Source organism: Bombina bombina, chromosome 4, assembly GCF_027579735.1.
Source record: "Bombina bombina isolate aBomBom1 chromosome 4, aBomBom1.pri, whole genome shotgun sequence".
Classification (NCBI taxonomy): domain Eukaryota; kingdom Metazoa; phylum Chordata; class Amphibia; order Anura; family Bombinatoridae; genus Bombina; species Bombina bombina.
Window position 1 is genome coordinate 1,224,612,194 of NC_069502.1, and position 14,983 is coordinate 1,224,627,176.

Consider the following 14,983-nt stretch of genomic DNA (forward strand, 5'->3'; position numbering starts at 1 on the left):
AGGTGAGAGTGAGACTTGTAGGAGCGACTGTGATTAGACACAGGAGAGACATCACCAGTAGCAAGCAGTAGTAGCAGTGACAGTGACAGGAGGTGAGAGTGAGACTTTTAGGAGCGTGTATGATTAGACACAGGAGAGACATCACCAGCAGCAAGCAGTAGTAGCAGTGAGAGTGACAGAAGGTGAGAGTGAGACTTGTAGGAGCGCGTATGATTATACACAGGAGAGACGTCACCAGCAGCAAGCAGTAGTAGCAGTGACAGAAGGTGAGAGTGAGACTTTTAGGAGCGGGTATGATTAGACACAGGAGAGACATCACCAGCAGCAAGCAGTAGTAGCAGTGACAGAAGGTGAGAGTGAGACTTTTAGGAGCGGGTATGATTAGACACAGGAGAGACATCACCAGCAGCAAGCAGTAGTAGCAGTGAGAGTGACAGAAGGTGAGAGTGAGACTTGTAGGAGCGCGTATGATTAGACACAGGAGAGACATCACCAGCAGCAAGCAGTAGTAGCAGTGACAGTGACAGAAGGTGAGAGTGAGACTTGTAGGAGCGACTGTGATTAGACACAGGAGAGACATCACCAGCAGCAAGCAGTAGTAGCAGTGAGAGTGACAGAAGGTGAGAGTGAGACTTTATAGGAGCGCGTATGATTAGACACAGGAGAGACGTCACCAGCAGCAAGCAGTAGTAGCAGTGAGAGTGACAGAAGGTGAGAGTGAGACTTGTAGGAGCGACTGTGATTAGACACAGGAGAGACATCACCAGCAGCAAGCAGTGACAGAAGGTGAGAGTGAGACTTGTAGGAGCGTGTATGATTAGACACAGGAGAGACATCACCAGCAGCAAGCAGTAGTAGCAGTGAGAGTGACAGAAGGTGAGAGTGAGACTTGTAGGAGCGGGTATGACTAGACACAGGAGAGACATCACCAGCAGCAAGCAGTAGTAGCAGTGAGAGTGACAGAAGGTGAGAGTGAGACTTGTAGGAGCGTGTATGATTATACACAGGAGAGACGTCACCAGCAGCAAGCAGTAGTAGCAGTGAGAGTGACAGAAGGTGAGAGTGAGACTTGTAGGAGCGACTGTGATTAGACACAGGAGAGACATCACCAGCAGCAAGCAGTGACAGAAGGTGAGAGTGAGACTTGTAGGAGCGTGTATGATTAGACACAGGAGAGACATCACCAGCAGCAAGCAGTAGTAGCAGTGAGAGTGACAGAAGGTGAGAGTGAGACTTGTAGGAGCGGGTATGACTAGACACAGGAGAGACATCACCAGCAGCAAGCAGTAGTAGCAGTGAGAGTGACAGAAGGTGAGAGTGAGACTTGTAGGAGCGTGTATGATTAGACACAGGAGAGACGTCACCAGCAGCAAGCAGTAGTAGCAGTGAGAGTGACAGAAGGTGAGAGTGAGACTTGTAGGAGCGACTGTGATTAGACACAGGAGAGACATCACCAGCAGCAAGCAGTAGTAGCAGTGAGAGTGACAGAAGGTGAGAGTGAGACTTGTAGGAGCGGCTGTGATTAGACACAGGAGAGATGTCACCAGCAGCAAGCAGTAGTAGTAGTGAGAGTGACAGAAGGTGAGAGTGAGACTTGTAGGAGCGCGTATGATTAGACACAGGAGAGATCACCAGCAGCAAGCAGTAGTAGCAGTGAGAGTGACAGAAGGTGAGAGTGAGACTTGTAGGAGCGGCTGTGATTAGACACAGGAGAGACATCACCAGCAGCAAGCAGTAGTAGCAGTGAGAGTGACAGAAGGTGAGAGTGAGACTTGTAGGAGCGCGTATGATTAGACACAGGAGAGACATCACCAGCAGCAAGCAGTAGTAGCAGTGAGAGTGAGACTTGTAGGAGCGCGTATGATTAGACACAGGAGAGACATCACCAGCAGCAAGCAGTAGTGGCAGTGAGAGTGACAGAAGGTGAGAGTGAGATTTGTAGGAGCGGCTGTGATTAGACACAGGAGAGACATCACCAGCAGCAAGCAGTAGTAGCAGTGACAGTGACAGTGACAGAAGGTGAGAGTGAGACTTGTAGGAGCGCGTATGATTAGACACAGGAGAGACATCACCAGCAGCAAGCAGTAGTAGCAGTGAGAGAGACAGAAGGTGAGAGTGAGACTTGTAGGAGCACGTATGATTAGACACAGGAGAGACGTCACCAGCAGCAAGCAGTAGTAGCAGTAAGAGTGACAGAAGGTGAGAGTGAGACTTGTAGGAGCGACTGTGATTAGACACAGGAGAGACATCACCAGCAGCAAGCAGTAGTAGCAGTGAGAATGACAGAAGGTGAGAGTGAGACTTGTAGGAGCGGCTGTGATTAGACACAGGAGAGACATCACCAGCAGCAAGCAGTAGTAGCAGTGAGAGTGACAGAAGGTGAGAGTGAGACTTGTAGGAGCGGGTATGATTAGACACAGGAGAGACATCACCAGCAGCAAGCAGTAGTAGCAGTGAGAATGACAGAAGGTGAGAGTGAGACTTGTAGGAGCGGTTGTGATTAGACACAGGAGAGACGTCACCAGCAGCAAGCAGTAGTAGCAGTGAGAGTGACAGAAGGTGAGAGTGAGACTTGTAGGACCGCGTATGATTAGACACAGGAGAGACATCACCAGCAGCAAGCAGTAGTAGCAGTGAGAGTGACAGAAGGTGAGAGTGAGACTTGTAGGAGCGTGTAAGATTAGACACAGGAGAGATGTCACCAGCAGCAAGCAGTAGTAGCAGTGAGAGTGACAGAAGGTGAGAGTGAGACTTGTAGGACCGTGTATGATTAGACACAGGAGAGACATCACCAGCAGCAAGCAGTAGTAGCAGTGAGAGTGACAGAAGGTGAGAGTGAGACTTGTAGGAGCGCGTATGATTAGACACAGGAGAGACATCACCAGCAGCAAGCAGTAGTAGCAGTGAGAGTGACAGAAGGTGAGAGTGAGACTTGTAGGAGCAGGTATGATTAGACACAGGAGAGACATCACCAGCAGCAAGCAGTAGTAGCAGTGAGAGTGACAGAAGGTGAGAGTGAGATTTGTAGGAGCGCGTATGACTAGACACAGGAGAGACATCACCAGCAGCAAGCAGTAGTAGCAGTGAGAGTGACAGAAGGTGAGAGTGAGACTTGTAGGAGCGGGTATGATTAGACACAGGAGAGACATCACCAGCAGCAAGCAGTAGTAGCAGTGAGAGTGACAGAAGGTGAGAGTGAGACTTGTAGGAGCGTGTATGATTAGACATAGGAGAGACATCACCAGCAGCAAGCAGTAGTAGTAGTGAGAGTGACAGAAGGTGAGAGTGACACTTGTAGGAGCGCGTATGATTAGACACAGGAGAGACATCACCAGCAGCAAGCAGTAGTAGCAGTGAGAGTGACAGAAGGTGAGAGTGAGACTTGTAGGAGCACGTATGATTAGACACAGGAGAGACATCACCAGCAGCAAGCAGTAGTAGCAGTGAGAGTGACAGAAGGTGAGAGTGAGATTTGTAGGAGCGGGTATGATTATACACAGGAGAGACATCACCAGCAGCAAGCAGTAGTAGCAGTGAGAGTGACAGAAGGTGAGAGTGAGACTTGTAGGAGCGGCTGTGATTAGACACAGGAGAGACATCACCAGCAGCAAGCAGTAGTAGCAGTGAGAGTGACAGAAGGTGAGAGTGAGACTTGTAGGAGCGCGTATGATTAGACACAGGAGAGATGTCACCAGCAGCAAGCAGTAGTAGCAGTGACAGTGAGACTTGTAGGAGCAGTTGTGATTAGACACAGTAGAGACATCACCAGCAGCAAGCAGTAGTAGCAGTGAGAGTGACAGAAGGTGAGAGTGAGACTTGTAGGAGCGGCTGTGATTAGACACACGAGAGACGTCACCAGCAGCAAGCAGTAGTAGCAGTGAGAGTGACAGAAGGTGAGAGTGAGACTTGTAGGAGCGGGTATGATTAGACACAGGAGAGACATCACCAGCAGCAAGCAGTAGTAGCAGTGAGAGTGACAGGAGGTGAGAGTGAGACTTGTAGGAGCGCGTATGACTAGGCACAGGAGAGACATCACCAGCAGCAAGCAGTAGTAACAGTGAGAGTGACAGAAGGTGAGAGTGAGACTTGTAGGAGCGGGTATGATTAGACACAGGAGAGACATCACCAGCAGCAAGCAGTAGTAGCAGTGAGAGTGACAGAAGGTGAGAGTGAGACTTGTAGGAGCGTGTATAATTAGACACAGGAGAGACATCACCAGCAGCAAGCAGTAGTAGCAGTGAGAGTGACAGAAGGTGAGAGTGAGACTTGTAGGAGCGGCTGTGATTAGACACAGGAGAGACGTCACCAGCAGCAAGCAGTAGTAGCAGTGAGAGTGACAGAAGGTGAGAGTGAGACTTGTAGGAGCAGTTGTGATTAGACACAGGAGAGACATCACCAGCAGCAAGCAGTAGTAGCAGTGAGAGTGACAGAAGGTGAGAGTGAGACTTGTAGGAGCAGTTGTGATTAGACACAGGAGAGACATCACCAGCAGCAAGCAGTAGTAGCAGTGAGAGTGACAGAAGGTGAGAGTGAGACTTGTAGGAGCGCGTATGATTAGACACAGGAGAGACATCACCAGCAGCAAGCAGTAGTGGCAGTGAGAGTGACAGAAGGTGAGAGCGAGATTTGTAGGAGCGGCTGTGATTAGACACAGGAGAGACATCACCAGCAGCAAGCAGTAGTAGCAGTGAGTGACAGAAGGTGAGAGTGAGACTTGTAGGAGCGGGTATGATTAGACACAGGAGAGATGTCACCTGCAGCAAGCAGTAGTAGCAGTGTGAGTGACAGAAGGTGAGAGTGAGACTTGTAGGAGCGCGTATGACTAGGCACAGGAGAGACATCACCAGCAGCAATCAGTAGTAGCAGTGAGAGTGACAGAAGGTGAGAGTGAGACTTGTAGGAGCGGCTGTGATTAGACACAGGAGAGACATCGCCAGCAGCAAGCAGTAGTAGCAGTGAGAGTGACAGAAGGTGAGAGTGAGACTTGTAGGAGCATGTATGATTAGACACAAGAGACATCACCAGCAGCAAGCAGTAGTAGCAGTGAGAGTGACAGAAGGTGAGAGTGAGACTTGTAGGAGCGTGTATGATTAGACACAGGAGAGACATCACCAGCAGCAAGCAGTAGTAGCAGTGAGAGTGACAGAAGGTGAGAGTGAGACTTGTAGGAGCGCATATGATTAGACACAGGAGAGACATCACCAGTAGCAAGCAGTAGTAGCAGTGAGAGTGACAGAAGGTGAGAGTGAGACTTGTAGGAGCGGGTATGATTAGACACAGGAGAGACATCACCAGCAGCAAGCAGTAGTAGCAGTGAGAGTGACAGAAGGTGAGAGTGAGATTTGTAGGAGCGGGTATGATTATACACAGGAGAGACATCACCAGCAGCAAGCAGTAGTAGCAGTGAGAGTGACAGAAGGTGAGAGTGAGACTTGTAGGAGTGACTGTGATTAGACACAGGAGAGACATCACCAGCAGCAAGCAGTAGTAGCAGTGAGAGTGACAGAAGGTGAGAGTGAGACTTGTAGGAGCACGTATGACTAGACACAGGAGAGACATCACCAGCAGCAAGCAGTAGTAGCAGTGAGAGTGACAGAAGGTGAGAGTGAGACTTGTAGGAGCGGGTATGATTAGACACAGGAGAGATGTCACCTGCAGCAAGCAGTAGTAGCAGTGTGAGTGACAGAAGGTGAGAGTGAGACTTGTAGGAGCGCGTATGATTAGACACAAGAGACATCACCAGCAGCAAGCAGTAGTAGCAGTGAGAGTGACAGAAGGTGAGAGTGAGACTTGTAGGAGCGGGTATGATTAGACACAGGAGAGACATCACCAGCAGCAAGCAGTAGTAGCAGTGAGAGTGACAGAAGGTGAGAGTTAGATTTGTAGGAGCGGGTATGATTATACACAGGAGAGACATCACCAGCAGCAAGCAGTAGTAGCAGTGAGAGTGACAGAAGGTGAGAGTGAGACTTGTAGGAGTGACTGTGATTAGACACAGGAGAGACATCACCAGCAGCAAGCAGTAGTAGCAGTGAGAGTGACAGAAGGTGAGAGTGAGACTTGTAGGAGCACGTATGACTAGACACAGGAGAGACATCACCAGCAGCAAGCAGTAGTAGCAGTGAGAGTGACAGAAGGTGAGAGTGAGACTTGTAGGTGCGTGTATGATTAGACACAGGAGAGACATCACCAGCAGCAAGCAGTAGTAGCAGTGAGAGTGACAGAAGGTGAGAGTGAGACTTGTAGGAGCGGCTGTGATTAGACACAGGAGAGACATCACCAGCAGCAAGCAGTAGTAGCAGTGAGAGTGACAAGGTGAGAGTGAGACTTGTAGGAGCGGGTATGATTAGACACAGGAGAGACATCACCAGCAGTAGTAGCAGTGAGAGTGACAGAAGGTGAGAGTGAGACTTGTAGGAGCGGGTATGATTAGACACAGGAGAGACATCACCAGCAGCAAGCAGTAGTAGTAGTGAGAGTGACAGGAGGTGAGAGTGAGACTTGTAGGAGCGGGTATGATTAGACACAGGTGAGATGTCACCAGCAGCAAGCAGTAGTAGGACTGTGAGTGACAGAAGGTGAGAGTGAGACTTGTAGGAGCGCGTATGATTAGACACAGGAGAGACATCACTAGCAGCAAGCAGTAGTAGCACTAAGAGTGACAGAAGGTGAGAGTGAGACTTGTAGGAGCGCGTATGATTAGACACAGGAGAGACATCACCAGCAGCAAGCAGTAGTAGCAATGTGAGTGACAGAAGGTGAGAGTGAGACTTGTAGGAGCGCGTATGATTAGACACAGGAGAGACATCACCAGCAGCAAGCAGTAGTAGCAGTGAGAGTGACAGTAGGTGAGAGTGAGACTTGTAGGAGCGGCTGTGATTAGACACAGGAGAGACATCACCAGCAGCAAGCAGTAGTAGCAGTGAGAGTGACAGAAGGTGAGAGTGAGACTTGTAGGAGCGTGTATGATTAGACACAGGAGAGACATCACCAGCAGCAAGCAGTAGTAGCAGTGAGAGTGACAGAAGGTGAGAGTGAGACTTGTAGGAGCGGCTGTGATTAGACACAGGAGAGACATCACCAGCAGCAAGCAGTAGTAGCAGTGAGAGTGACAAGGTGAGAGTGAGACTTGTAGGAGCGCGTATGATTATACACAGGAGAGACATCACCAGCAGTAGTAGCAGTGAGAGTGACAGAAGGTGAGAGTGAGACTTGTAGGAGCGCGTATGACTAGGCACAGGAGAGACATCACCAGCAGCAAGCAGTAGTAGCAGTGAGAGTGACAGAAGGTGAGAGTGAGATTTGTAGGAGCGTGTATGATTAGACACAGGAGAGACATCACCAGCAGCAAGCAGTAGTAGCAGTGAGAGTGACAGGAAGTGAGAGTGAGACTTGTAGGAGCGGCTGTGATTAGACACAGGAGAGACATCACCAGAAGCAAGCAGTAGTAGCAGTGTGAGTGGCAAGGTGAGAGTGAGACTTGTAGGAGCGCGTATGATTAGACACAGGAGAGACATCACCAGCAGCAAGCAGTAGTAGCAGTGAGAGTGACAGAAGGTGAGAGTGAGATTTGTAGGAGCGTGTATGATTAGACACAGGAGAGACATCACCAGCAGCAAGCAGTAGTAGCAGTGAGAGTGACAGGAAGTGAGAGTGAGACTTGTAGGAGCGGCTGTGATTAGACACAGGAGAGACATCACCAGAAGCAATCAGTAGTAGCAGTGAGAGTGAGACTTGTAGGAGCGGTTGTGATTAGACACAGGAGAGACATCACCAGCAGCAAGCAGTAGTAGTAGTGAGAGTGACAGGAGGTGAGAGTGAGACTTGTAGGGGCATGTATGATTAGACACAGGAGAGACATCACCAGAAGCAAGCAGTAGTAGCAGTGAGAGTGAGACTTGTAGGAGCGGTTGTGATTAGACACAGGAGAGACATCACCAGCAGCAAGCAGTAGTAGCAGTGAGAGTGAGACTTGTAGGAGCGGTTGTGATTAGACACAGGAGAGACGTCACCAGCAGCAAGCAGTAGTAGCAGTGAGAGTGACAGAAGGTGAGAGTGAGACTTGTAGGAGCGGTTGTGATTAGACACAGGAGAGACATCACCAGCAGCAAGCAGTAGTAGTAGTGAGAGTGACAGGAGGTGAGAGTGAGACTTGTAGGAGCTTGTATGATTAGACACAGGAGAGACATCACCAGCAGCAAGCAGTAGTAGCAATGTGAGTGACAGAAGGTGAGAGTGAGACTTGTAGGAGCGCGTATGATTAGACACAGGAGAGACATCACCAGCAGCAAGCAGTAGTAGCAGTGAGAGTGACAGAAGGTGAGAGTGAGACTTGTAGGAGCGGCTGTGATTAGACACAGGAGAGACATCACCAGCAGCAAGCAGTAGTAGTAGTGAGAGTGACAGGAGGTGAGAGTGAGACTTGTAGGAGCGTGTATGATTAGACACAGGAGAGACATCACCAGCAGCCAGCAGTAGTAGCAGTGAGAGTGACAGAAGGTGAGAGTGAGACTTGTAGGAGCGGCTGTGATTAGACACAGGAGAGGCATCACCAGCAGCAAGCAGTAGTAGCAGTGAGAGTGACAGAAGGTGAGAGTGAGACTTGTAGGAGCGTGTATGATTAGACACAGGAGAGACATCACCAGCAGCAAGCAGTAGTAGCAGTGAGAGTGACAGAAGGTGAGAGTGAGACTTGTAGGAGCAACTGTGATTAGACACAGGAGAGACATCACCAGCAGCAAGCAGTAGTAGCAGTGAGAGTGACAGAAGGTGAGAGTGAGACTTGTAGGAGCAGTTGGGATTAGACACAGGAGAGACATCACCAGCAGCAAGCAGTAGTAGCAGTGACAGTGAGACTTGTAGGAGCGGCTGTGATTAGACACAGGAGAGGCATCACCAGCAGCAAGCAGTAGTAGCAGTGAGAGTGACAGAAGGTGACAGTGAGATTTGTAGGAGCGGTTGTGATTAGACACAGGAGAGACATCACCAGCAGCAAGCAGTAGTAGCAGTGAGAGTGAGACTTGTAGGAGCGGTTGTGATTAGACACAGGAGAGACATCACCAGCAGCAAGCAGTAGTAGTAGTGAGAGTGACAGAAGGTGAGAGTGAGACTTGTAGGAGCGGCTGTGATTAGACACAGGAGAGACATCACCAGCAGCAAGCAGTAGTAGTAGTGAGAGTGACAGAAGGTGAGAGTGAGACTTGTAGGAGCGGCTGTGATTAGACACAGGAGAGACATCACCAGCAGCAAGCAGTAGTAGCAGTGAGAGTGAGACTTGTAGGAGCGGTTGTGATTAGACACAGGAGAGACAGCAGCAAGCAGTAGTAGCAGTGAGAGTGACAGAAGGTGACAGTGAGACTTGTAGGAGCACGTATGACTAGACACAGGAGAGACATCACCAGCAGCAAGCAGTAGTAGCAGTGAGAGTGACAGAAGGTGAGAGTGAGACTTGTAGGAGCACGTATGACTAGACACAGGAGAGACATCACCAGCAGCAAGCAGTAGTAGCAGTGAGAGTGACAGAAGGTGAGAGTGAGACTTGTAGGAGCGGGTATGATTAGACACAGGAGAGACATCACCAGCAGCAAGCAGTAGTAGTAGTGTGAGTGACAGATGGTGACAGTGAGACTTGTAGGAGCGGTTGTGATTAGACACAGGAGAGACATCACCAGCAGCAAGCAGTAGTAGTAGTGTGAGTGACAGATGGTGACAGTGAGACTTGTAGGAGCGGTTGTGATTAGACACAGGAGAGACGTCACCAGCAGCAAGCAGTAGTAGGAGTGTGAGTGACAGGAGGTGACAGGGGGACTTGTAGGAGCGGGTATGATTAGACACAGGAGAGACATCACCAGCAGCAAGCAGTAGTAGCAGTGAGAGTGACAGAAGGTGACAGTGAGACTTGTAGGAGCGGGTAGGATTAGACACAGGAGAGACATCACCAGCAGCAAGCAGTAGTAGCAGTGAGAGTGACAGAAGGTGAGAGTGAGACTTGTAGGAGCGTGTATGATTAGACACAGGAGAGACATCACTAGCAGCAAGCAGTAGTAGCAGTGAGAGTGACAGAAAGTGAGAGTGAGACTTGTAGGAGCGCGTATGACTAGACACAGGAGAGACATCACCAGCAGCAAGCAGTAGTAGCAGTGAGAGTGACAGAAGGTGAGAGTGAGACTTGTAGGAGCGCGTATGATTAGACACAGGAGAGACATCACCAGCAGCAAGCAGTAGTAGTAGTGAGAGTGACAGAAGGTGAGAGTGAGACTTGTAGGAGCGCGTATGATTAGACACAGGAGAGACATCACCAGCAGCAAGCAGTAGTAGCAGTGAGAGAGACAGAAGGTGAGAGTGAGACTTGTAGGAGCAGGAATGATTAGACACAGGAGAGACATCACCAGCAGCAAGCAGTAGTAGTAGTGAGAGTGACAGAAGGTGACAGTGAGGCTTGTAGGAGCGCGTATGACTAGACACAGGAGAGACATCACCAGCAGCAAGCAGTAGTAGCAGTGAGAGTTACAGAAGGTGAGAGTGAGACTTGTAGGAGCGGGAATGATTAGACACAGGAGAGACATCACCAGCAGCAAGCAGTAGTAGTAGTGAGAGTGACAGAAGGTGAGAGTGAGACTTGTAGGAGCGCGTATGACTAGACACAGGAGAGACATCACCAGCAGCAAGCAGTAGTAGTAGTGAGAGTGACAGAAGGTGAGAGTGAGACTTGTAGGAGCGTGTATGACTAGACACAGGAGAGACATCACCAGCAGCAAGCAGTAGTAGTAGTGAGAGTGACAGAAGGTGAGAGTGAGACTTGTAGGAGCGCGTATGACTAGACACAGGAGAGACATCACCAGCAGCAAGCAGTAGTAGCAGTGAGAGTGACAGAAGGTGAGAGTGAGACTTGTAGGAGCGTGTATGATTAGATACAGGAGAGACATCACCAGCAGCAAGCAGTAGTAGGAGTGTGAGTTACAGAAGGTGAGAGTGAGACTTGTAGGAGCGGGTATGATTAGACACAGGAGAGACGTCACCAGCAGCAAGCAGTAGTAGCAGTGAGAGTGACAGAAGGTGAGAGTGAGACTTGTAGGTGCGTGTATGATTAGACACAGGAGAGACATCACCAGCAGCAAGCAGTAGTAGCAGTGTGAGTGACAGAAGGTGAGAGTGAGACTTGTAGGAGCGTGTATGATTAGACACAGGAGAGACGTCACCAGCAGCAAGCAGTAGTAGCAGTGAGAGTGACAGAAATTGAGAGTGAGACTTGTAGGAGCGGGTATGATTATACACAGGAAAGATATCACCAGCAGCAAGCAGTAGTAGGAGTGGGAGTGACAGAAGGTGAGAGTGAGACTTGTAGGAGCGCGTATGATTATACACAGGAGAGACGTCACCAGCAGCAAGCAGTAGTAGTAGTGAGAGTGACAGAAGGTGAGAGTGAGACTTGTAGGAGCGTGTATGATTAGACACAGGAAAGACATCACCAGCAGTAGTAGTAGTGAGAGTGACAGAAGGTGAGAGTGAGACTTGTAGGAGCGGGAATGATTAGACACAGGAGAGACATCACCAGCAGCAAGCAGTAGTAGTAGTGAGAGTGACAGAAGGTGAGAGTGAGATTTGTAGGAGCGTGTATGATTAGACACAGGAGAGACATCACCAGCAGCAAGCAGTAGTAGCAGTGTGAGTGACAGAAGGTGAGAGTGAGACTTGTAGGAGCGGCTGTGATTAGACACAGGAGAGACATCACCAGCAGCAAGCAGTAGTAGTAGTGAGAGTGAGACTTGTAGGAGCGCGTATGACTAGATACAGGAGAGACATCACCAGCAGCAAGCAGTAGTAGTAGTGAGAGTGACAGAAGGTGAGAGTGAGACTTGTAGGAGCGCGTATGACTAGACACAGGAGAGACATCACCAGCAGCAAGCAGTAGTAGCAGTGAGAGTGACAGAAGGTGAGAGTGAGACTTGTAGGAGCGTGTATGACTAGACACAGGAGAGACATCACCAGCAGCAAGCAGTAGTAGTAGTGAGAGTGACAGAAGGTGAGAGTGAGACTTGTAGGAGCGCGTATGACTAGACACAGGAGAGACATCACCAGCAGCAAGCAATAGTAGCAGTGAGAGTGACAGAAGGTGAGAGTGAGACTTGTAGGAGCGTGTATGATTAGACACAGGAGAGACATCACCAGCAGCAAGCAGTAGTAGGAGTGTGAGTGACAGAAGGTGAGAGTGAGACTTGTAGGAGCGGGTATGATTAGACACAGGAGAGACGTCACCAGCAGCAAGCAGTAGTAGCAGTGAGAGTGACAGAAAGTGAGAGTGAGACTTGTAGGAGCGGGTATGATTATACACAGGAAATATATCACCAGCAGCAAGCAGTAGTAGGAGTGGGAGTGACAGAAGGTGAGAGTGAGACTTGTAGGAGCGCGTATGATTATACAGAGGAGAGACGTCACCAGCAGCAAGCAGTAGTAGTAGTGAGAGTGACAGAAGGTGAGAGTGAGACTTGTAGGAGCGTGTATGATTAGACACAGGAAAGACATCACCAGCAGCAAGCAGTAGTAGTAGTGAGAGTGTCAGAAGGTGAGAGTGAGACTTGTAGGAGCGCGTATGACTAGACACAGGAGAGACATCACCATCAGCAAGCAGTAGTAGCAGTGAGAGGGACAGAAGGTGAGAGTGAGACTTGTAGGAGCGCGTATGACTAGACACAGGAGAGACATCACCAGCAGCAAGCAGTAGTAGTAGTGAGAGTGACAGAAGGTGAGAGTGAGACTTGTAGGAGCGCGTATGATTATACACAGGAGAGACATCACCAGCAGCAAGCAGTAGTAGCAGTGAGAGTGACAGAAGGTGAGAGTGAGACTTGTAGGAGCGCGTATGATTATACACAGGAGAGACATCACCAGCAGCAAGCAGTAGTAGCAGTGAGAGTGACAGAAGGTGAGAGTGAGACTTGTAGGAGCGCGTATGATTATACACAGGAGAGACGTCACCAGCAGCAAGCAGTAGTAGCAGTGAGAGTGACAGAAGGTGAGAGTGAGACTTGTAGGAGCGGCTGTGATTAGACACAGGAGAGACATCACCAGCAGCAAGCAGTAGTAGTAGTGAGAGTGACAGAAGGTGAGAGTGAGACTTGTAGGAGCGCGTATGATTATACACAGGAGAGACATCACCAGCAGCAAGCAGTAGTAGCAGTGAGAGTGACAGAAGGTGAGAGTGAGACTTGTAGGAGCGCGTATGATTATACACAGGAGAGACGTCACCAGCAGCAAGCAGTAGTAGCAGTGAGAGTGACAGAAGGTGAGAGTGAGACTTGTAGGAGCGCGTATGACTAGACACCGGAGCACAGGGCACTCATAGCCAAGGCTCAGCTATATATAGCAGTGAGATTTGACCTGGATTTATTTAATTCAAGGCAGCTGTGTACAAATGAAGTGGTTATGAGACTGGAGTTACACACACTTGCAAATTAGATGGGGGGGGCGACAAATGGCTGCGGATGCACAGATATTCTACAAAGGAACTGATAAATTTAAAGAAAAGTCAAATCCAGACATCAGGAGAAATGCATACCGGTGTATTACAAACAGATTAAAGGGACATGCAAGGGCAACCAGGCAGATAAAGGAAGCAGGAGAGATGCATACCGGTGTATTACAAACAGATTAAAGGGACGTGCAAGGGCAACCAGGCAGATAAAGTGAGCAGGAGAGATGCATACCGGTGTATTACAAACAGATTAAAGGGACGTGCAAGGGCAACCAGGCAGATAAAGGAAGCAGGGGAGATGCATACTAGAGTATTACAAACAGATTAAAGGGACGTGCAAGGGCAACCAGGCAGATAAAGGAAGCAGGGGAGATGCATACTAGAGTATTACAAACAGATTAAAGGGACGTGCAAGGGCAACCAGGCAGATAAAGGAAGCAGAAGAGATGCATACCAGAGTATTATAGATTAAAGGGACGTGTGCAGTTTGTTTAGCGCAATATTCGTGGGTAGGAGCTTGTTAATCTGGTACTTGTGGCTCTCAATGAATGTGAAGTAAATTACTTTTGGTTATAAATATTCCCACTCTTTTGTGCTTCTCAGATTCCCTGATTATTCCTCCTTTATCTTGTTCATATAACAGTATCTCTTATCACCTTGGAGTATTTTGTTGCAATTCTTGTTAACATAATTCAGTCCTTGTTCCTCACGCACATTGTTTATCCTACAGTATTACGCCGATCTTTGCCCTCTCCAGTGTTACGGGGGAGTCTCTGGACCTGTTGAAAGTTTTCCTGAATATCCTGCCCCCCCTCACTAACAGCTGCGAGCAAGAAGAACTCATGCAGCAACTTCCAGAGTTCCAGGTAAGTAAGAAGGATGCTGCGAAGGTCTCAGATCCTGGTCTCTATCCAATAACAAGTCTTGGGAACTCCCTCAGTCTGCCAGATAAAGATGTGCAATGCACTATGGTGAAGTCACCAGTAGAGTTCTGCTTATCTGCCAGTGAGCAATTGGCTCCTAATGCTGATTAGAATAAATATCTTTCTTTCCTAAGATATGGAGAGTCCACAACGTCATTCAATTACTAGTGGAATATCACTCCTGGCCAGCAAGAGGAGGCAAAGAGCACCACAGCAAAGCTGTTAAGTGTCACTCCCCTACCCATAATCCCCAGTCATTCTCTTTGCCTCTGTCAATGGAGGAGGTGAAGTTTGAAGCAATGAATTCCTTTTTCGGGTAATTTTCCCTGCATGCAAGGATTTGGGTTTAGCTGAGTCCACGTCAATCTCTTCAGTAGAGTAGTGGTGGCTTTTAAGCAGTTAGGAAGTGGTGAGGTAGTCCTTGCTTTGTTTCCTAACACATTGCTGCCCATGGTACAGAAAGCCAGAGTTGGTTACTCTGGTTACTTGTTCTTTCTTTTTCTACAGGTCTCTGTAAGGAGTATGTGTCCTCTCACGCCTTGTGAGCTGTCTTCCTGCCGGACAGCTAGACTGCAGGTAAGTGCTTTTG

The 14,983-nt window shown here is 49.0% G+C and overlaps 1 protein-coding gene across 1 annotated transcript in view; it reads left to right on the plus strand.

The window, feature by feature from the left end:
• GTPBP2 (GTP binding protein 2) overlaps positions 1–14,983 on the plus strand; it is a 198,691-nt gene that overhangs the window by 140,583 nt on the left and 43,125 nt on the right. Inside the window, exon 8 of the mRNA XM_053712754.1 lies at positions 14,202–14,337. Within this exon, the coding sequence (XP_053568729.1) occupies positions 14,202–14,337 (136 nt within the window). The remainder of the gene's footprint in view (positions 1–14,201; positions 14,338–14,983) is intronic.